This window comes from Peromyscus maniculatus, chromosome 2, assembly GCF_049852395.1.
Source record: "Peromyscus maniculatus bairdii isolate BWxNUB_F1_BW_parent chromosome 2, HU_Pman_BW_mat_3.1, whole genome shotgun sequence".
Taxonomy (NCBI): domain Eukaryota; kingdom Metazoa; phylum Chordata; class Mammalia; order Rodentia; family Cricetidae; genus Peromyscus; species Peromyscus maniculatus.
In genome coordinates, this window is record NC_134853.1 from 121130222 (window position 1) to 121153554 (window position 23333).

General features: G+C 43.3%; 1 protein-coding gene across 1 annotated transcript in view; it reads left to right on the forward strand.

Annotated features, from left to right (window-relative positions):
• Ube2u (ubiquitin conjugating enzyme E2 U) overlaps positions 1–23333 on the forward strand; it is a 59647-nt gene that overhangs the window by 23782 nt on the left and 12532 nt on the right. The window contains exons 6-8 of the mRNA XM_015992889.2: positions 1062–1110; positions 11091–11179; positions 18774–18855. Of these exons, the coding sequence (XP_015848375.1) occupies positions 1062–1110; positions 11091–11179; positions 18774–18855 (220 nt within the window). The remainder of the gene's footprint in view (positions 1–1061; positions 1111–11090; positions 11180–18773; positions 18856–23333) is intronic.

Sequence of the window (23333 nt, forward strand, 5' to 3'; positions counted from 1 at the left end):
GCCTGGCTCTCCTCCTCCTCCTCCGCTTCCCAGCCTGAGCTAGCCTCCTGCCTGCCTGCACCTTTCAACCCTCCGAGTGTGGCCCTCCTGCTCTCCACTGCCCCTCTGTGCCTCCCCTCCCCCAGGGGCTTGACAGTTGTCTTTCTAACCTGTTGGGCATCCCCTAATCTCAGGCCCTCAGGGTAGCTCAGTGCTTAACAATAGAAGGGCCCAGCTGCTGAGTGACAGAGTGGAATCTCTCCTCCACTGACTCTGTTCCAAGGAATCACTGTCTCGCCAACATCTGTGACTAGATTTGAGGCTTGTGTGGAAGGTAGGTCTGCCTGTCTCTTCCAGCCTTCTGAGTCCCCTCCCCCACCAGGGATCCATGCCAATGCAGCTGTAGTGTGTTCTACTTGTCTCTGGGTGTCACGGTGTGGCTTTCTTTCCCTCCACCCCCACCCCCTGATCTTTCCCAGTACCCTTCACTTCCTTCAGGAATTTCTGAAGCTTTTATCTCTGTTTCTCTCATTGGGATGAAGTCTGTTTTCTTTTTGCTTCGTCTGAACATCGCTTTCACAGTCCCTCAGAGGAGGAGTCTTGACTTCTTCCCGCTTTCTGTCCTCCACACTCCGGTGCTGTTCAGCCCTGAGTCTCCATGACTGTCTCCCCGAGGGTAAGCATCCCCCCTCCTTTCTGGGGAGGGAACCCCTGCGGTTCTCTGGGGTGAGGATGGTAAGTGCAGGTCTGTGCTCTGCCTCTGGCCTCTCCTCTCAGAGTTACCTGGCACTTCTGGCCCCTGAGTTCTTTCTGGAATACAGCTTGCTGTCTACCGGCCTTTCCTCATTGCTCGGTTAGGTTTCAGATTTCCGGGACCTGCCAACACAGTTACCATTTGACATCTGCTTTCCATCTTGAAATTTTTTCTTGTCATTTTTCTTTGACTTCTTCGATGTTTTGTGCTATACGTTTTTTTTTTTTTATCCCTTCACTGTGATTTTATTGAGATTCTGGAAAGAATGCACATAACACCACGTTCCAGCTCCAAGTCACCAGAACCCTGTTCTATTTCCTCTTTGCAGAAAGAGATGGCAGCCTAGGGTTGTACGAAAAGCCACAGAAGAGTTTCAGGTAAGTTTCTCTTGATCAACGTCTCTGTCAATTTTCAGCCAAAACCAATATGAAATGATACTGACTTTATGGTTTCCAATGAAAACATTCAAAAAGATTTATGTTTATTTTATTTATGTGTGTGTGGGTGTCTGTGGAGGAGAAAAGAGAACATTGGTTCCCTGAAGCTGTATCTTTGCGTGATTGTGAGCCACCTGATATGGGTGCTGGGAACTGAATCACCATTCTCTGGAAGAGCAGCAAGTGCTCTTAACTGCTGAGCCATCTCTCCAGCCTCGAGTTTTATGTCATTTATTGTAGAGAGGGACTTATTTGTTTCTCTTATAATAAATATTTTTAGGAAGAATGTGGGAAATTGTTGAGTTCTTTCTTTTGAATCTACCTTTGATGTATCTATAATGAACTGATCTATTTATTTTTTATTTTTTAATGGAAGAGAGTGCTGCCATGGAACAAGCATGAGCCATTGTAGATCACACCACTCCGAGCATATTAGGAGAAGATACGGTTAACCTTATCTCAGAGAGCTGAGTCAGGGCCAAAGCCACCATTGTACCTGTCCTTTCTTTCTTTCTTTCTTTCTTTCTTTCTTTCTTTCTTTCTTTCTTTCTTTCTTTCTTTCTTTCTTTCCTTTTTTTAAAACAGGTTTTATATTTTGGTTTTTAATTGTGTGTGTGAGAGATGAGGTGCACAGGAGCACAGTGCTAGCTTCCCCTGATGGTGGATTCCAAGGGATTGTGAGCTTTACAGAGATTTCATGTTGGGAATCAAACTGGACCTCTGGAAGAGCAGCAATCCCCTTGAGCTCTGAGCCATCTCTCCAGCCCCCACTGTAAGTTTTAAGAGACAGCCTGACAGTGTGGCATTACTTTGTCTTTGAGCATCTGAGCAAGGTGCAGTCTACAGAGCCTCCCAATTTGTAAATACTTGGTAAAACTATACCAGCCTTTGCTTCTTGCCCTCTAAACTTAAAGCCAATTAGCCAGTATTGAAGTCATGCTTGATTCAACCCAGGTTTCCTTGACTGCCATCCCATAAGGTAAGCAAACTTTGGCCACTTAAGTGGCTTCTGTTTATGACACAGTCCTAAAAATGTGCAGAAAGATCGTGCACGGTCCAGTGAATGAGCCACTTGGCTGGGGTTCAGTGAAGGGGCTGCTGTCCACTCAGTCTGCCATCTAGAGCACATTCCCTATCCTGATCATACTCTGATCAGCAATGCACACACGCTGTCTCATCATCTAGGAACCATGGGTCTCCCTGGAATAGCAGTGTTCTTGCTGCTTGTGGTTGAACTATTTGTGGTATCCTTCACACAGTGCCAACATTAACCAACAAATCCAAAGGACCTGTTCAGAAGATTGCCTCTGATTTAGTTTCAGCAATTCCTCTGAACTCAGACAAGACCAAATGACCCCGAATCAGGTCTGGTTTAATCAAGCCCACTTTGTGCAACCCTGAATTCTCTAGAGAAGTCTTCAGGTAGGACAGGGCTAGAGAGTCAGGACTTCAGGAATGTTCCATGGTTCTAGCATATATCTTGATGAGATTGGTTGTGTGGGTTCCCATGTTTTTTTCCCCTAATATGTGTCTTCTGATATACAGCTCAACTGTGTCTTCTCTCTTTGGGTCACTCATTCTTTGTGTATTGGTGTTTGTGTTTATGTGTTCATGTGGTGTGTGAGAGAGAAAGAGAAAGAGAGAGATGGAGAGAGAGAAAAGAGAGATGGAGAGAGGGGAGAGATAGGTCTCTCTTGTTTCTGCTGCTGAACGGTGTACTCAGGAAAGCTGGCCTTTGAGCTTCTAGGTGATTCTCCTGTCTGCCTTTCATCTATCTTTAAGAGTCCTGGGGTTACAGATGCATGCTGCCACATGAGCCTTTTTTAGCAGCGTTCCCAGGGATTGGACTCACGTCCTCTGAGTCACCTTGCTGGACCCTACTTTTTAAATAACGCATCACAATGAGGTCTTGCAGAGATTATTCAAAGAGAAATACTGCTCTTAGCAATGTGATATCTAACTCATCGGTTTGGAGCTTTGCATTAACTTCATGAGCAAGAAGAAAAGATCTACGTATAGAAATGTGTTCCAGAAGTGTGGCCTCTGAATACAAAAGACCAAACAAAACTCAAGCAGAACCTGATCAGCTGTGCAGAACATAGGCAGGGAAGCAGGGGGGTTCTGTTGATGTTAGACTAAGGGTTTCTGTTGATGTTGAAGTAGGGGTCTCTGCTGATGTTGACTAGGGGGTTCTGTTGATGTTAGACTATGGCGTTCTGTTGATGTTGAACTAGGGGGTTCTGTTGATGTTGAAGTAGGGGGTTCTGCTGATGTTGAACTAGAGGGTTCTGTTGATGTTGACTAGAGGGTTCTGTTGATGTTGACTAGGGGGTTCTGTGGATGTTGAACTAGGGGGTTCTGTTGATGTTGAAGTAGGCGTTTCTGCTGATGTTGGCTAGGGGGTTCTGTTGATGTTAGACTGGAGTTCTGTTGATGTTGAAGTAGGGGGTTCTGTTGATGTTGAAGTAGGGGGTTCTGCTGATGTTGAACTAGAGGGTTCTGTTGATGTTGAATTACAGGGTTCTGTTGATGTTGAACTACGGGGTTCTGTTGATATTGAACCAGGGGTTCTGTTGATGTTGAACCAGGGGTTCTGTTGATGTTGAACCAGGGGTTCTGTTGATGTTGAACCAGGGGTTCTGTTGATGTTGAACTAGGGGTTTCTGTTGATGTTGACTAGGGGTTTCTGTGGATGTTGAACCAGGGGGTTCTGTGGATGTTGAACTTGTGCAATCAGCTGGAATTTTTGCATATCGGCTAGAATGCCACTCACCAGTTGTGGCATAATCTTTTCCATGGAAGGGCAGGTACTTTATTCATGTCTTTAAAATTAATTCACTGAACACACTATGCTGTAGCAGACACTATACCCCAGTGTTGGGGATACATCCCTTTAATGTGTGACCCCTAAACTCATGAGCCTTGTATTCTAGAATATAGAGTTCTTCTGCAGGAAAGACAGCAGGGACAATGACAGTGTAGCAAACATATTCCACCAGGTGCCCAAGGCCACAGGGCAAATACTAGTAGTATAGCTAAGAAGGAATTTGAGGAATGCTAAGGTCAGAGTGAGTTCTATTTGAATGAGTCACTTTGAGAAGAACACACACACACACACACACACACACACACACAGCCTTCTTTTCTTTTCTTTCTAAGCTTCTTTTAAAAGTCTGTACTTTTTTGTTTTTAAAACCAAGACATGATCTCAATATCCACATTTTGCAGGTACAGCCTAGTGTTTTATTGAGCTGCAACCATTTATTGTTGAGTTGCATCAACACAATATAATAACCACGATGGCAGATGTAAGCCCAAGATGCCCAGCCAATGTTGAGGAGAAATAGCTTCCTTGACAGGACATGGAAAGGAACTTGTAGAGGCCTGCTCTCAAGAGGAGCCCAGGTTGGAGGTCATTTCTAAAGGCAGGCCAGGAACTCCCCTGTGGACTAGGGAGCAGGGCTTTCTTTGCAGAGGGTGATGTGGAAAAGCATGTGTCCCACAAACTGCTAAACACAGCAGTCCCTGCTTACCCACAGGCAGTGAGCACATTCCAAGACCCCCAGTGAAGGCCAAAATCACAGACAGTACCAAACTCTGTGTGTGTGTGTGTGTGTGTGTGTGTGTGTGTGTGTGTGTGTGTGTGTGTATCTCCACCTATACATCTGTATCAGTCACTTGTCTTGTTGCTATAACAAAAGACCTCACAAGAACAACTTAAGGAAGGAAGGGTTTTTGGGCTCCCAGTTGGAGGGAGGGAAGTCATGGTGGCAGCTGGTCACATTGCAGCCAGGAAGAAGAGAGCAACACATGGTGCTGCTTGGCTGTCCTTTCCCTTTCAAAGATGTTTTGGGACATGGGGCTAGAGAGATGGCTCAACACTTTAGAGTACTTGTTGCTCTTGCAGAGGACCTGGGTGCCATTCCAAGCATGTACCATGACTAATCAATCACAGGTAACTAAAACTGCACAGAACAAACCTATGGGTCTGGGGAAGACTACTGCAAATTATTTTTTCCCAGATGACATGACTGTGTCCACAGTTAAATCCAAGCAAGTAGAGAAATCTTGAAAGTCAATGAATATAGCAAAGACTCTAGGAACAAGAGGAATATTTAAATAAACTATATTTAAATAAATAAATAAGTTTAAATAAACACAACTATCCAAATATGAAAAAAAAAACTGCCTTTGAAACCACTTATCACCTTATCTCAGCCTCCACAATGCTGAGATTCTAGAGGTGTGCCACCAGCAAGAAAATTTTTACATGTCATTGTAATAGTATCACAATGTAACAAAAGATATATAAGACACCTATGCTGAAATCCACAAAATATTTCTAAGATAAAAGGACATAAGGAGGAGAAACATCCACTCATTGTCTCTTTAAGGGCTCCATTATATGTATATATATATACATGCATGTAACCATGTGCACTCATGTGGTGGCCAAAGGAAGACATTGGGTGGATTGAACATTGGATGGATCGCTGTATCCCTCTCCATCTTAATAACTCGAGACAGGGTCCCTCAATGAACCTGGAACTCGCCGCTTTTTGACGAGCCTGGCTGGCCAGCAAGCCCTAGCTATTGTACTGTCTTACACCTGCATCCATGTCGGGAATACAGATGCAAACATCTGGCCCAACCTTTATTTGGGTTCTGGGAACCAAACTCAGGTCCTTACGTGTGCCAAATGTCCTTACCGATAGAGCCATCTCCCCAGTCCTGGTTTAATCTTTGTAATTCCTGTGCCTATCCCTGAAATAAATGCTCTGATCAGAGAGCCTGAGCTGTCAGTCTTGCTCTCATTTAGAGCTGGCTCTCCCCATGATGGGGGAAGAGCATGAGAGATACTGAGGAGATGAAACCCCAGGGGCCCCCTGTGGCAGCCTTCATATGCAATTATTTGGCTGGACCCAGACTTTGATGAACAAGAGTGCGGAATGAAAAGAAGAGGGGAGAGCTATAACTAAAAATATTTGTGCAGAAACAGTAGTACAATATTATAGGATATGTAAGATTTACAGGAAATCCCAAGAGGTGGTGGGGAGGAAGGAGAGACCGGAAGAAGGAAGGGCATGGCCAGCTGATGGAGAACCTTGAGTTTCACTTGAAAGTGTTGAGACTTCGCCCTCTAGAATTAGATGACAAATATCACTTTCCACAGAGGCGTCACCCTCCCAGGCATAAAGAGTGAGGGGCAGAAAAGCAGCTAGGAGTCTGTCTAGAGTGAGCTGTGAGAAATGATGAGATACTTTGGGAAGGCAATTGAGGAGGCCAGTGATGCTGAGTGCTGACGAGGTGTGAAACTTGGCTCTTTTCAGGCATGATTTCACTGAATACTTATGACAACCCCTGGAGAAGAGTTCCTTTTCTTTTAGCGATGAGGAGACAAGTGTGGAAAGGTTACATCACTTACCCCATCACACAGCCAATAAGTAAATGGAGCCAGAGGGTTGGTTCACCCCACTAATTCCAGACCCCGTAGTCTTAACCATGGTGCTAAGAACTGGTTGATGGTATAGGAGATGTTTCCAACAAGCCAAAGCTCAAGCTGTGTGTTGCTTCTATAAAACAGCATCACTGTTATTTTCTTCATCCAGGCAGTGAGCCTGCCTTTTTCCCCTTGCTGGAAAATTCCAGAAAATTTTTTTTTTCATAAGTTTTAAATTGCTCACAGTTTAAGCAGCAGGATGAGTCTTGTGCTATTCCTCTCTATCACCTGGAAGGAGACTTAGATCCTTATCCAATATATCCATGCTCAGTCTACTCTATGTCCATCAGTCATCCAGTAGCCATAAAGACTATCTGATGGACTGCTGCAGTATTAATCTATCTCACAATGCCTGCATCACTCAAATAACTCCATCTTTTCACATAGGCATCTGTCAACTCACATCATGATGGGAAGGGTGAGTGCAGGGCAATAAAACTGTAAGACACAAAGACACAGAGTTACCACACGCATTCACATAGCTTTAATATAGTATGTTGTCATAATTATTCTGTTTAAGATTACTTATTTTTTAGATTTATTTATTAAATTTATGCATATGAATGTTTTGCCTGAGTTTGTGTATATGTACCATGTGTGTGCCTGGTGTCTCCAGAAGTCCAAAGAGGGCATTGTATCCCTTAGAACTGGAGTTAGAGATGGCTGAGAGCCACCATGTGGAATGGTACCCAGGTCCTCTGCAAGAGCAGCAAGTGCTCTAAAGTGTTGAGCCATCCCTCTAACCCCATGTCCCAAAACATCTTTGAAAGGGAAAGGACAGCCAAGCAGCACCATGTGTTGCTCTCTTCTTCCTGGCTGCAATGTGACCAGCTGCCACCATGACTTCCCTCCCTCCAACTGGGAGCCCAAAAACCCTTCCTTCCTTAAGTTGTTCTTGTGAGGTCTTTTGTTATAGCAACAAGACAAGTGACTGATACAGATGTATAGGTGGAGACACACACACACACACACACACACACACACACACACACACACACAGAGTTTGGTACTGTCTGTGATTTTGGCCTTCACTGGGGGTCTTGGAATGTGCTCACTGCCTGTGGGTAAGCAGGGACTGCTGTGTTTAGCAGTTTGTGGGACACATGCTTTTCCACATCACCCTCTGCAAAGAAAGCCCTGCTCCCTAGTCCACAGGGGAGTTCCTGGCCTGCCTTTAGAAATGACCTCCAACCTGGGCTCCTCTTGAGAGCAGGCCTCTACAAGTTCCTTTCCATGTCCTGTCAAGGAAGCTATTTCTTCTCAACATTGGCTGGGCATCTTGGGCTTACATCTGCCGTCGTCGTCATGGTTATTATATTGTGTTGATGCAACTCAACAATAAATGGTCGAAGCTCAATAAAACACAGGACTGCACCCTTGCTGGCTCCCTTTAAGTTGGTATCTGCTCTTCCTCTTCTAAACACAAGTCTGGAGATTGTTTTCCTTAATGGCTTCATCTTTCCATCTCTCTCTCTATTTTTTTTTTTTTCCATTTCCAATTTCACCATCAGATCCCCAAAGGTCATTTTGGCTTTTCTGTCATATCATCACGTGAGTCTGCCTCTAAAAGTACACTCATATTTTACTACAGTCCCACATAATGCTTTCTATTAATAGAAAACTAGTCTTCTGGGCTTCAGAAAAGATTTGACCCCAACATCCCTTCATCTCTCACGTGTCAGTGGCCAATCAGATCTTTCTTCAGCTTTATCTTGGTTTCGTCTGTGCCCAGTCCTAACCTTTGCTCCTAGCCCCGTAAACTCTCAGGTAGCTCACCCCTCCATTACTTCATTTCCTGACTGATCCCCCATTTAGTCTGAGGGAACTTACCCTGTGTGAGACCCCTGAGGAAACCATTGCTCAAGCCCCAGCTTCTTCTTTCCTTTCCTAGTCAGCAGACACCGATGGCTCTCAGTTCTGATGAGCCAGGGTGGTCAAGCATTCCAACCACTCTCGGCCCACATGTCATGATTCTGTGCCGCCAAGCTTCACCCATTTGCACAGCCTTCAGCTGCTCTCAATCAAACTCTCCGCTGAACTCAACTGCCTCATCCTGTCTTCCTTCCTCCAAGATCCTCTGTGTGTACGTGGATGCACACCATACCCCAGCCTAGGCTGAGGATGTTCCCTGAGCCTAGGATGCCTCCTTCCTTTCCACAGACATGCACCCAGATGACTCCCTGATGACTGTCAAACAAAAGTTTTATTGCTGTCCTCCAAATTCTTTTGTTTATTGTCACTTCTAAAGAAGTATGGTCAATGTATCATGTTATCCAAATGTTGAACCACGCAGCGTCTTATTATGGGAATAGAGAAAGGTGTTCTCTTTACTCATTCAGGGATATGTCTTATTTCAACTGAATAACCAGCTCTACTCTCCAGTATAAATTTATAAATTTATATTTTCTCCTTTTTCATTGTCAGAGATGATATTCAGTATGTTCTTGATATTGATGGGAACTACAAACATATTTTTATGCCATTTATCTCCTTGTTAGCTTCATAGCCTATCTGAATAGCAGTAAATATAGTTAGTGTTATTTTAAGGGACTGTTTCCTTTATAGAATTGGAAATGCAAATGTTTAAAATATTCTGCTTTGTGTATTCAAGCTAACCACAGTTATGCTTTTTAGGGTAATATTTTTAATTATTCTGGAAGAAAGAAAAGAAGTCTCCAGAGGGCTAACAGTTTGAAACTGAACAGGACACCCCTGGGAAGGGAGAGGGTCATGGGTCATCCTCAAACACACAAAAGACAATGGAGACGATTGTGCCTAAAGATGGAATTTTTTTTTCATGAGACAGTGTGTTGACAGTTTCCTTCCTCTTGGATCATTGTTGTCTGCTAAATGATCTGTGACGGCAAATTGATCTCAAGATTTTCGTGCAGGAGATACAAGGCAGCCTTTCATTTTGTTACCCTCTTTGCAAAATGCTGAAACATTTCAAGGGGCAAATTCAAGTTACCTTCGCATATCATTTGGTCACGTGAAGCTTGGCAGGCTGTGCTGGATGCAATAAGAGAAACGGTTAATTCATCTTCACCCAGTCTCAGAGTTCTACTTACATGTGGTTGGAAAAGTAATAACACATTTGAAAAATGTTAGTCTTAAAATTAGGTGTCGTAAACTGCTAAATAAATGGACGCGCTGATCCATTTAAATATTGCTCCATTAATTTCAGAATTGAGTCAAATATTTACCTTAAGGAACTTACAGTTGACCCATAAAAATTAATACTAATATATTTGTTTTGACTGAAAATGTGTTTCTTCTTCCAAAGAACCGAGAAATTAAATTGCAGAACAGACATAAGGGATGTTACACCTGATGCTTAAGCATCTACTTGCACTGGTTAGCTGGTGATTTCATGTGCCTGAACATGATCTCTAAGTAATTTTTTATTTACAGAGCTAGAAATCGCTGTGTTCAACAAGTTCATAGTCAAAACACGCGCCGATGCAGTGATTGGGGAAGTGTTCCAGAGTTGCTACTCACTGCTTTCCAATCATCTCCACTCCCCTGTTAGGGCATAATGACACTACTAGAGAGGGAAATGTTCAGGTGTGGGGATGAGGAAAGAGGGGGTTTTTGCCGGGCGGTGGTGGCTCACGCCTTTAATCCCAGCACTCGGGAGGCAGAGGCAGGCGGATCTCTGTGAGTTCGAGGCCAGCCTGGGCTACCAAGTGAGTTCCAGGAAAGGTGCAAAGCTACATAAGAAACCCTGTCTCAAAAAAACAAAACAAAAAAAAAAAAAAAAAAAAGAGGGGGTTTCCATGTGGCTAGATTCTGTGTAAAAATTAATCTCCATTCTGATGCTTTTATTCTCCCTATGAGGAAGAAATAAAAACAATCATACTAAATTTGATATGATGTTTAAGAAAACTTTATGGCAGAATGAAAAAAAATTACAAATATAATGCTTCCCTTAAAGCTCCTTTTAAATATTGGCATTAAAGGCAGACGTCTTAAAGCTATAGTTTTCTTTTTACGGTATAGATAAATGTGCACACAGGTGAACATGTCCATTCGTTATTGAAAAAATGAATTAACAGCTTTTCAGTGATTTATACTCATCAGTGGTGAAATTAATGTGTTTGATTCATCTAGCAAATGTGTAATTCCTAGAGATGTATGTCCAAAGCCCAGGATGATGGCACATGTCTGTAATCCTAGCACACACGAGGCGGAAGCAGGAAGATTGTGAGTTTCAGGCCAGCCTGGGATACATAGAGATCAAGACTTGCCAGGGACACACAGACCTGGTCTCCAAAGAATGAAAAAAAGGAAACGAAAGAAGAGAGTGTCGAATTTTCAAATCCGTCTAGTTTGATACAATATTAGCTAAGTCGTGTGCTCTGATAATTTTAAGGATGAATTTACAAATTACATATGGTCTGACTTTTGTTTATATTTTCAGGGTAGTTAAAACAATCTCATTTAATGATTACTACAAGACATGGTCTGAGATAGCCACGACAAAATCTGCAGAACTCTCCAAAACTTCGTGTAAGCTGATCTGGCCTTATTCTGTGTTCTCCTAATATCTATTAACCTGTTGCTTAGTCTCAGTTTGTCTTACTTTCAAAGTCTAGTTGACACAGATCTGCTATGCAAGTGCAATAGACTGTGATGTTGCCTCTCTATACTAGGCTATTCACTCAACAACTGCTAATTTAGTTCCTCATTTGTGTAGAGAGCCCTGACCGACCTGAGCTCTTCAAAGGCCAGAAGAAGGAAGAGTAGGCAGTTGATGGAGTTCTTAACCTTATGAGGTTTACTTAACTGCCTTCCCCCAAGAAAGGGAGTTCACAGCAGGGTGGACCTTTCCATTTCACAGACAGTTGTCCCCAAGCCAGAGCCCGTGTGGAGAGCGAATGCAGCCAGAAAATATGAGAGCAGAGGGCTGTTCAGTTACATCAATGCAAGGGAACATTGTCTGGGGACCACAAAGACAGAGTGCCAGAGCTGGACAACTGGTTCCGTTTAACCGGACTTTTAGAGTACGTGTCTTTATTTGCCTCCAAGTAGGCTATCCAGTCTCCACGCAGTGAAAAGGTGGCTTTGTCCCAGCCATCCTGCCAAAGTGGCACAGGCATTGTGAAGTTAGAAGGGACTGCAGATCCAAGAGTCTATGATGACATCTTGTAGGGCTTGTCTTTCTTAGCTGTCATTGCCTGTGTTCTCCATGATATGTATGATAGATACCCTGCATCCACGAGTTTTACTCTTCCTTCCTAAGTATTCTTCTGCCTCTGTTCTCAGTGGTGACCTTTTCCCTACCCTTCTCCCCATCTCTCTCTCTCTCTCTCTCTCTCTCTCTCTCTCTCTCTCTCTCTCTCTCTCTCTCTCTCTGTGAAAGGCCTCTCCCACTGCCATGCTTTTCATCAGTCAGTGATGTCAAACCCACATCTCTGCCAGACCCTCTTCTGCACCCACATACATGTTTGCAGCCAATGCACTGAACCTCACCTACATATGGTACAGGCACGCCATTGAAGATATCCTGAACCCAGTTCACCCTGGAGCTCCCAAGCCTGTCCTTTCTTCCTTCTCTGTTTTAGGTACTGGTAGCTCACTATTTTTGCATTTTGTGCTGCCCAAGAATCCTAAAACAACTGTATGCCTCTTAATCTTTTTGTATTCTTAATTATCTCTTACAACATGGTCATGGTCACTGCTTCAATTCTGAGTCTCATTGTACATCACCTCATTGTAGTTGTTTCCTAACTATAGCAAGAAGTTGTATTTACTTTTTAGGCATAAGTTAAGGCAAAAGTACTACTAAGCTTAATAAATACAAAACCAAGTAAGATAGATAATGTTTATGAAATCACATGCTCTTTCAGGAAGGTGGTTACTGATTATTGATTATTGATTATTTATTGATCATCCTCAGCCATACATTAGTGGTTGAAAAAAAATCATTCAAAGTGCATTATGATACACAGATTTTAGCAACACTGTTAGTTCAATGAATTTTATTTCTGATATTAGAGCTCACAGGTGTTAAATGTCAGAGCCTGGTGGCCAGATGCACCTTAACCAGTCGGTACATTTCAAGCACCTACCATGCATGGCATATGGAGGCGCACAGGTGGATTTGGGGACAATAAGCATTTGTTGTGAAAACATGATATTGAAAGATATTAACTCCAGGGACTAAAAGGCAAGTTCCTCCCCTCCTCCAAAAAAAAAAGAAAAAAATACAGGATGGTAATGTGTAAGTACATAGGAGTCTTCAGAAACTTAACTCCTAGGCAAAAGATACAATAATATGCCGAAATTTGAGAGAGTTTGGGAATAATTGCCTCTTAATAAAAGGCGATTTTAAAATGAAAGAAAATGATGGCGGTTTCCTGATAGTGGTCCCTCCCTCAAAGGCATTTGACTCCAACTTGTTGGATTTTGTTGTTGCAGATGAGTCTGTCACTAACCCGGTCTGTGACTCATCCTCTGCAAAAGCAACAGCCTGGGAATAGTTATCTGCAGCCCAGAAATATTTCTGGGACTTTGAATCTAACACTGGATGGCAGATTTCACAATCCCACTGCCTCTTCTTCACCGGAATCATTCTAAAACTGTTCCAAGAGCCTGCCTTCAAAAACAACCAGCACCTAATTTTCAAAAGTAAATGTAAACCTGACATGTGCTGCTGGCCTTGTTGTCTTTAGATAGTTCAGCTGGATGAGAGCCAACAGTCGAGTTTTTAATGGCCTAATTTCCTTGCAGTGATGAAAATAAAGCTTTTAAATTGTAGAATGCTACTTCAATGACTCAGAAATACAAAGGAAACCTCTTATAACTTCATTTACACATTTATATTCTTATCACTGGTGAGGTTATTAGTATCTCATGCATATTTTAGGAGTTTTGCATTTTATGAGTAGGAAGTAGTTGTGTTTTGATTTGGATATTAACACGTTTTCCTATTTTTTGAGCTGCAAAGCTATGTCTAGATATCAATGCCGCAATAGTCTTGAGTGTATTTTTTCACAAAACAATCTATAGAGTGTATCTGTATATACTATGCTTCTAACCACCCCAGTTCATCATTCCTTTATTTAGTCAACCAATATTTATTTACTGAACACCTTAATAGATGTAACAACTAGTCATACATCTATCTGTCCGAGGGACTAGACATTATTCTAACCCTTTTTTGTCAGATGAGAGAATGAGACTAGGAGAAACCAGGTCATTTAACTAAGGTCACCCACATAGGAGAAAATACCACATATCGATAAAGAAGGTAAATTCTGGAGCTGAATTCCCAGGGCTTATCTTTGCTATCATTTGCTGGCTGTGTGACATTGGGAAGTCTACTGCTGTCCTTGGCCCAGATGCCTTGTTTATAAAAACGACAGTAGTCACAACACAATCATGGCATAGGATCGAAGTGCTTAGGGTGTACCCAGGGAACCACATTCTGTGCACATGCCCATTCTCCATTATTAGCACCATCATCCAAAGACTTGGATTAGACTTCTGGCACTACATTTCCTTCCTATGATACTCTTCTGCCTTTATAATATGACAACGTATTATCACAGCATAGTGTGAGATTTGCATTGAAATGCTGAAGGACAGGCAGCGTTTCTGCAATACATGTCATTTTCATTCACAATCACAGGAAATCATATAGAGAAATGTACCAGTGACCCCACTGTTCCCTGCCCATCACTATAAAATGTCAAATAAAGAGTTTGGCAGAGAGAAAAGCCATGCATATGGTTGTAGGAACAGCTCTTTAACGACAGAATATGATCCCCATACGGAAATGCTTACGTTCCAGGAAAAGAATTCCTGAGAGCGGCGTGCTGTGCGGTGCAGCCGAGCGGAGGCTCCCTGGTGCTTGTTTGCTGTCAGCGGGCACACTAAACAGCCTCCGGCATCAGGGGGGTGCTTGCTTTCACCCCAGGAGACTTGGAGTCTTTGAGTCTTCCAAAGGCCCTTCCTTCCTTGCGAGAGGCAGTGTGCCTGCTTCCAGAGCCGGGCCTCAGCAGCCCCAGCCGCTCATTAGAGCCACCTGAGGAGCTTGTAAAAATTCCAACAGAAAGAGCACACCCAGACCAGTTCCATCAGGGTTGGCAGTAGGACCGGGGAGGGGTGGTTTTGAAAGCTCCCCGGGTGACTATAACGCACAGCCACAGGTGGGAACAGCATGATGTCAGAAGTTAGCAACTCCTTACAGGTAAGCAAATTCAAGTGAATGGCTTACCTCATTGAATACCATCTTTCATCCCTATTAACAAGCAAACTCTATTCATCCTGCTTTTAGGTGCTCTGTTGTTAATAATAATATTAAAAATAGTATGTATGCAAATAAAACACACTAGTGCAAGCTGGTACCATGTTTTCTGGATGCGACAGTCCCTCCAGAGAAGATGGGCAACTCTGAAGTCAACTTCTGCAAATGTAGGACGAGAGGTACATCATTGTCAGTGTTGGAAGGACAAATTGGCACACAGCAACCTGAACTCTCCTCGATTTTTAGAGACCTCGACTCAGGCCAGGCCAAGAATCCTGGCTGGCTTCAATGCCAACGATGAGGCAAAGTTGGAAAGTCTGTTAAAGCGATTTTAGTATAGATTTAAGCATAAGAGTTAAGAGACGGACATTCAGAAAGAAAGACACACCCGAGTGGGTTATATGCTTCCCAAGGGAAAGTAGGAAAAATAAGGCATGGGCTTCTCAAAGGACAGCGGCAATATATTGTCTCAGTATTATCCATATGGACCCTTTTGGTGACTCTCAAGTTACATTTCAAAAGGTCACTCTGAGATTCCTGCCCTGCTTTGTTCTCATTGGATAAATGAGATTATAGAGTGGTTCTGGGGGTGCCTTGGATGAAATTATAATCTGCTAAGGGGAAACCAGAAGCCTCTAGGGTTGCAGGAGGACGATAGTACGATAGTACGCATGTGTCCTTTCCCTGCAAATGGGATTTCTGGTGAGATTCCTAGAAAATTACAGGTTTACAGTTGGGAAGGGAGAAAGGCCTTAAGCGGTTGTTAATTGAGCATTCTTGCCTCCCCACTGGCAAGGGGCTTCAACTGGATTCCCAGGAGAGGAGTATTTCTCTTTTCGCATGCCCCCCCCCCCACCTAAATTTTCCCTGCCTCTTTCTACCCTGCCTCATTATGGAAAAAAAAAAAAGTAGGGAGGCACAAGGTTCTGACCTCCACAACCCCCACCTCGCACCTCCCCCCTACCTTGCAGAAACAAACAAATCCCAGAGTGGAAGCAACATTGCAATTTTCAAGAGAAAGAATTGCATCATGGAAGAGAAAAAATTACATTATAAAAGCTGTGGAAGGGACCCTTTTCTGCCATGACTTACAAAACTGTCCCACAGACAAGAAATGTGAGGAAAGGATTTCACCCTCTAGAGCTTGGGCCCCTTCTCCTTCCTTGTCCCTCTCCGGCCCTTGTCCCTCAGTGTTTTCCTCTGATCAGCATCGTGCCTTGACCAGGTAGATCCTAACAGTAGACTGGGTCTTGGAGATAAGACACATGTTGTGGGTAAGCTTTCTAAGGAGTTTACAGGCATGTAATAGAAACTTAGCAAAATTTTTGATTTTGGCCATGCAAACTGAAGATTGTTGATAAGAAGACACTGGAACATTTCTAGTCTGTTTGTCTGGCATAATCGTATAATGGCTCTCCTCTATACCTACTCCACATCCACACAGCCTATAGTGAGAGTTCCGTTAAGGTCACTTATAATTCTCACCTAAAGGAGAGCCGACCCTTCACTAAGAACCCTAGAGAACTGAGATCTGTTTCTTTACTGGAGAGGATGCTCTCCTCAAATGCCAGCACCAAGAGTCTAATGAGGCCTGGAAGACAGTGTGGTTGTGTGTGCTCGTGTGGGTCTGAGGAAGAAAAAAGTTAGAGTGTGTATAGAAACGTTGCTGGTGAAAAACCATATAATTTAACAGAAGGAAAAAACTTTTTTTTTTCTCTATCAAAGCAAATGGCTTTACACTACAAAGAAAAAGTAATTGGCCAGGCGTGGTGATGCACACCTTTAGTGCCAGTGCTCAGGAGGCAGAGGCAGGCAGATCTACATGAGTTTGAGGCCAGCCTGGTCTACAGAGCTAGTTCCGGGACAACCAGGGCTACACAGAGAAGTCCTGTCAAAAGGAAAAGTAAACCATTGATATGATAGAGATTCCAGATAACAATAAGACTAGTGGAGAGCATCTGGCCAGTTAGGTGGTTCAACTACGAACTCAGAATAGGAGAGGGGAGGGGAGGGGAGGGAAGTAGTATGTGTGGATATGTGATGTAGGTCAAGAGTACAGTTTTTGTTACTTTTTATGTGAATTTGACTGGCAGCATAAAGCTTGTGACTAACCACAAACCTGTGAGCCAATAAGGTAACATGATTTCAAAATATCCTAACAAAGACACGAGCTGGGTTGACGGAAATGCAGCACACGAGGTCTGGCAAGTCCACTGGCACCTGTACCAGTCAACCTCCATCAAAATCCTGATGTTTGGAATGCTAGGCATGGAACCTCAGTGCCCAGCCACTGAACTGAACTCCCTGCATTGGACATAAAGGGGGTTTTGTTACGTGTAATGACATGCGTCTGCTGGTGGAAGCCGGGGCCTTAGATCCCTGGGAGCTGGAACTGCAGCCAGTTAACTCCATGTGGTGAAAACTGAACCTAGACCCTCTGGAAGAACAGCAAGTGCTCCTAACCTCAATCCATTTCTCCAGCTTCTGAACATCAATTTTAATAAGAGCATCAACAAAGGTTCTTACAAGAACAGTGAAGATGATTGTCTCTAGAAAAACCAGGTTCTAAAAAAACATTGAAGGAGCCTAGGCCTCCTTAAGATCTGCCTTCCAGTGTTAGAGGCTCACCCCTCGGGAGAGGGATGAACTTGACTGGCATGGATCCAGAAAGATGAACTGGGTCAGAGGCAGCTCCCAGTGCTCAGATCAAGGGAGGCCATTGGAGCTCTTGTCATCAGCCAGGGGAGGGGCAGTGTCACAGTGTCACAGTGGCCAAAGGGCTCCCTCGGGGCCAGCAGGACCATCTATTGAGATTCTTGCTGTAGGGAAGATGGAGATCTGTAATGTCACTGGGATGTAGGTGCCCAGCAGAACCTACCCGGTGTGCACAGGCTCTGGGTTTTCCCAGAACTGGAAGCAAAAACCGTTCTCAGAGTAGAAAAGAAAACATTGTTACTTCCAATCCCAAGATTTAATTTTTCACTCCAAGTGCTAAATTAGAAATTCATTAAGCTATTAAGGTCTGTGATTTTCATGAGTTATCTTAATACTTCATTGCTATTACTAAGATACAAAGTTTCTGCAAGTTTAAAGATGAAATTGGCTTCTATTAGGGAATCATGAATTGGGTAGCCATTTAACTAAGGGATAGGAGAGCTTGGCTCCTACAGGAGCCAGGAAACAACCAAGTTAGTTTTCTCATTGAGGGGACAGCAGAGGATGCTTCCTCATCTCACTGTCCAGCCTGACTGGGCCCTTCCTGTTGGTTGCTGTGACTCTGCTTTGTCTGAGGACTTTGCTGCTTGCTTGAAGCATGCATGACGCTCTGAACATGTCAACAACAACAAAAAGGAAACGCCACCTTTTTTTTGTTTTTCCTCAAGACAGCTTTTCTCTGTGTAGCTCTGGCTTTACTAGAACTCACTCTGTAGACCAGGCTGGCCTCAAACTCAGAGATCCATCAGCTTCTGCCTCCCTAAGTGCTGGGATTAAAGGCATGTACCACCACCCAGCTTGAGGAACTCCGTCTTGCATTGGTGTTGGGGCCCTAGTGCAGGACTTCAGTCCAAAATAATGGTCTCCCATAAATTTTATTTAACTGCATAAATGATATATAAACGAATGTCATTATAATGAAAACAATTTCTAAGTCACAATCTACTTATTTCAAACAATATTGAGTATTACACAGTTCCAATATAAAGAAAACATTTGCAAAGTCTTCAGGCATTGTAACATGAACTATACAGTGTATGCAATTGTCACATATCAACTTAATGAGAAGTGAGTTACTTTCAGCTCTGGACTAATAGAGTGTATATGAATACTTCTTTTTCAATCACTTTGTTTCAGTTTTGGGAGATCCGGATTTCATGGAGCGGTATTACAAATGGAGGGGACAGCGTCTGCCGCATCATAAGCAGTGGAAGTGGAAGTAAGACATTCCGAGGGCTTTGACTGTGTGATAGCCTTGACCTTGAATGTGGGTGATTCTGCTCCCTACTATCCACTGAGCCATTAGCAGAACCCTGGGAACGGCAGCCTAGGCCTCTTCTAAGCATGAGAACGATAAGAAGAAAGTATCATCTCCTTTCACAGGAGCTCAGGTAGAAAAGCTGGTAAACATGGAGAGAGGACATGAGCCATAGTGAAGAACCAAGCGAGTCCTCTTCAGAGTTAGTCCTCACCAGTCACCTTTTCAACTTTCTCATAGCTCTGACTTTGTCTGCCCCAAGATTTCTCACCCGGGAACCATATATATACAAATACATACATGCATATATCTGAGTAAAGATTATGTATATATGATCTTTATTCTTGTCTGATTTAAAATTGTTTTATTGGAGGAGGATCTGGGAATCAAGTGCTTGCCATGTGTGTATGAAGACCAGAGACCAGGTACCCAGCACCCATGCTAATGCCAGGCAGGCCTGCTGTCCCTCCTGCAATCCCTGTGCTCAGAAGACAGACAGGGGGTCCTGTCAAGCTGCGATACTTTTTCTGCTAACCAAATTGGAGAGTTCCAGGCTAAGCAAGGAAACCTACCTTAGCGGAACAATCAAGAAATACATCAGATGTCAACCACTGGCCTCCATACACCTACCTGTGCACAGCCACACATGTAAATACATAGGCATACATGCACATACCACACACATGTGTACACACACCACACACACAACAAATAAGGGTGTGTTTACTGTACCAAGTGATGGGGTTTATGATGATTTTTTTTTCATTCAATATAACACATACTCAGGACATATTAAACACTGCCTTTCTCTCCCTGCCCATCTCTCTGCTGGGCCCCTTCCTCTTCCCAAATAGTCTCCCTTCCCTTCTATTTCCACGCTGTGTGTGTGTGTGCGTGTGTGCGTGTGTGCGTGTGTGTGTGCGTGTGTGTGTGTGTGTGTGTGTGTGTGTGTGTGTGTATGTGTTCGGGGGGGTGTGCACACGTGTACGCACGTGCGTGTGTTCTGGAGTCCACACAGGACAGAAAGCACGTGAACAGTGTGCTTTCTTCCCGGTGTTTAGCGAATGTGCTGCCATGAGGCGGGGAAGGGAAGACCTGTTACCTCTTCATCTTCATCTTGCTCTGCCGCTCCTGTTCTCCGCAGTCAGTATCCCGCGTTTCAGAGGGGAACACACCACCATTAAACGTGCACTATGTTATGAAGTTGAGTAAACGTCAAATAGACTTCACTATCTTTTTTTTTTTTTTTTTCTCTCCAAACTTTAGCAATAACTCTTCTTTGGACCAAAGTAAAGAAAGGTTTTTTTTTTTTTTTTTTTTTTTTTTTTTTTTTTTGTTATCACTTTTCTGCTTCCGGCATGAATTATAGGCAGGGAAACAGTGTATGCAGCTGAATTTGAAGGAGTATAAACATGCTTCTCTTGCCCGAATGCGTCAAGTTTCTTTTGCGGTTGTGTTCAGAATCTAAGACGGCCATTGCTTTGGCGTGGCCCCCTTTCCTGTTTCCTGTAACAGAGCTGCTTTATCTTCCGTGTTTTTCTCATTGGCTCATGATGTAGCGCCAGAGTCATGCAGAACCCCAAGATTCAGAAAAATGAGGACCACGTCAGTTTCAACTTAGCCACTCACTTCTACATGTGGCTAAAATAACTGAGCTGTTTGACTGACAGAACACTTCAAAATATATAGTTTGGAGTTTGTAGGTCAAGTTATGTGCAGTGACCCTGTCAGAATAAAATGCTCACACCTTGTGCCATCTGGTGGCTGATGAGAATATGTACAGATCAAATGCTATTTGCTTCTTATCAGTTGTGAAATTGAGTAGTCAGAAAAAAAAAACACATTGAAAATAGTTTTTAAAAGATATTTCACTTATATGCATTTTGTAGTGGCATAAATATTTGTATATGCAAATGAATGCAAGCATAGTAGAAACCTAAGGAATAGTGAAATTCAGCCTCTTCCCAGATAATTATCAACAATTCTTAATGTTCATCAAAATGCATAATATATCATACATCAAAATATATGATAAAGTGTTCACTTGAAGGCTCAAGTAGAAAATATTTTCACGTGAATAATCGTATAGGTATACCATAATACTTTTATGTACCAGAGTTTGTTTCTTTAAAGATTTATTGTTTACTTTTATGCCTGAGTGTGTATCTGTGTGTGTATGTATGTGTATGGGGGTGCATGTGTACACATGTGTAAGTCAGATCCCCCGGAGATGGAGTTACAGGTAGCTGTAAGTTGCCCGATGTAGGTTCTGGGAAATGAACTCTGGACTTCTGAGAGAGCGGAAAGCTTTCTTAACTGCCGCACCATCTCTCCAGCCGCCTTTGTGGTGTTTTTGGTGGGGCTAGGTGTTAGCTACTTTTCTCATAGCTGTGAACAAATACTCAAGGAAAGAGGGTAAGAAAGGAAGGGTCTGTTTTGGCTTGCAGTGTGAGGGTACCGGCCACCCTGGCAGGGAAGGCTTGAAACAGGAAAGTGAGGCGGTCGTCACATTGTGTCCGTAATTGGGAAGTGAGAGATCCGAGTGCCAAGGCTGCTTTCTTGTTTTTCTCAGTTCACTCAGTCCCGGATCCTAGCCCATGGGCAAGAGCTGCTTACATCAAGATGGCTCTTCCTTCCTCAGTCAAATCTCTCTGGAAATGAGACATGCTCAGAAGTATTGATGATCCTTCATGATTCTAAACCAAGTGAACAATTCAAAATAGCCATCATGGCAGGGTGAAGGGGCTTCAGAACTACTGGAGACCGAACCCAGGGCAGGGCATTACACTGTTAGGTAAGCTTCAACCACTGATAAGCCAAATACCCAGCCCCTGGTTTCTTGAAACAAGGCTGGCTTTAAACTAACTTTGTAACCTGGGCTAAATTCAAACTTGCTATCCTCCTGCCTCAGCCTCTTGGGTGTGGGGATGACAAATGTATACCATTGTGACCATCATCTCTGTTTTAAATAAATGTTTAAAAATGTCTTCCTTACACTGATACTTCTTGTTTGTTTGTTTAAAAAAAAAAACATCGTTGGAGACATGGCTCAGTGAGCAGAGCAGCTAGTTTACCACATATAAGGACATTAGCTCCATTCTCATTAATGATCCGTTCGTTAGTTCATTAGAAAGAAAAATGCAAATCAAGACACTTATTTGCATTGTGTTAAGGAAAGACTCTTTTTCTCACCTGCCTCTGTCTTTCCGTCTCCTGTAGTCCCCGATCACTGCCCTCATCCAGCTATACTTGATTCTTAAGCCACATTCAACTATTTTTTCTCACTCTTGCTCGGAGACCTGAGATTTCTTCCCCATCAGTGTCTTCTTCCTGGGCTATCTGTCCCAGCAGCGTCTTCACTGGGACCCTGAGTTAAGTCTTGGCCTGAGTCAAAAGGTGGCCTCTGGTGTACATGTTCAAGTGCAGGGGCCCTGGAACTGTGCGGGTTTTACCTCTAGGACCTTGAGCACTGTGTCTGACTCCTTTGGCTTCAGATGTGTTCGTTCAATAGCACCCGCCTTTCAAAGAGGTAATAATTCAAATCAAGCTTCTAGGGCTGCCTAGCACACAGACATGCCCGTAAGACTTGGCACTGTTTGCTCTGCGTCTGCTCAGGCCCTTGTTCCTGTCACAGATGGAAAACCTTTCCTTGGAAATAGCAGTGGGAAGTGTCAGGCAGACCTGGGTGGGGCTCTTTCCCTCTCTGAATGTGTCACCATGGACACAAAGCAACCTTCCTTGCAAAGCTGTTTTGCATTGAGTCTCTTGACTGATACCACATATTTGAAGTTTGGCACATGAACATTCAAGAAACATTAGTTCCTGAGGAGTGGGGAATATGAAAGCTTATGCCCCCCAGCTTTCCACAGAATGAAAATAATCTCTGGCAGAAATATGTGAAAAATGTAAATTTATCTCAAGTTAGAAAACAACACGTAGTTGAGCACACGAATCTAGGGCCATCAGCCTGCAATTTGCCTTCTCTACACTACCTCCCTTCTGCTTGGCGCAGCAGGCCACAAGGGTGACATGGATCCAAGTATACTCTTCTCCACGTGAAACTGTCCTTTCTGTGTTCAGGGGTCCGAACCCTCAGCCCCTCCTCTGAATTATGCAGTTCCTATCTCTCTCAGCATCCACACAGTTCAGATTCATCTATTCATGGGGAAGTCTCCAGGACAGGGGCATTGGAATAGCTTTGCATTCTCGGTGCTTAGTGGAGGGCACAGCACATAGTAGGTACTCAGTTAACTTCGCTGAAAAAAAGATGCATGTGCCTCTTGTCTCACCATTTAAAATTAGAATTCAATTAAATTAATTTTAGAAAAAAACCTGAAATTTAAGGCCCATGGTTCTGTTTGGGGAGTTCTAGGGTATAGTCCATAAACTAGGACTGAAAACTGGAAATATGACTGTCATAAATATTTTATGCAAATTCT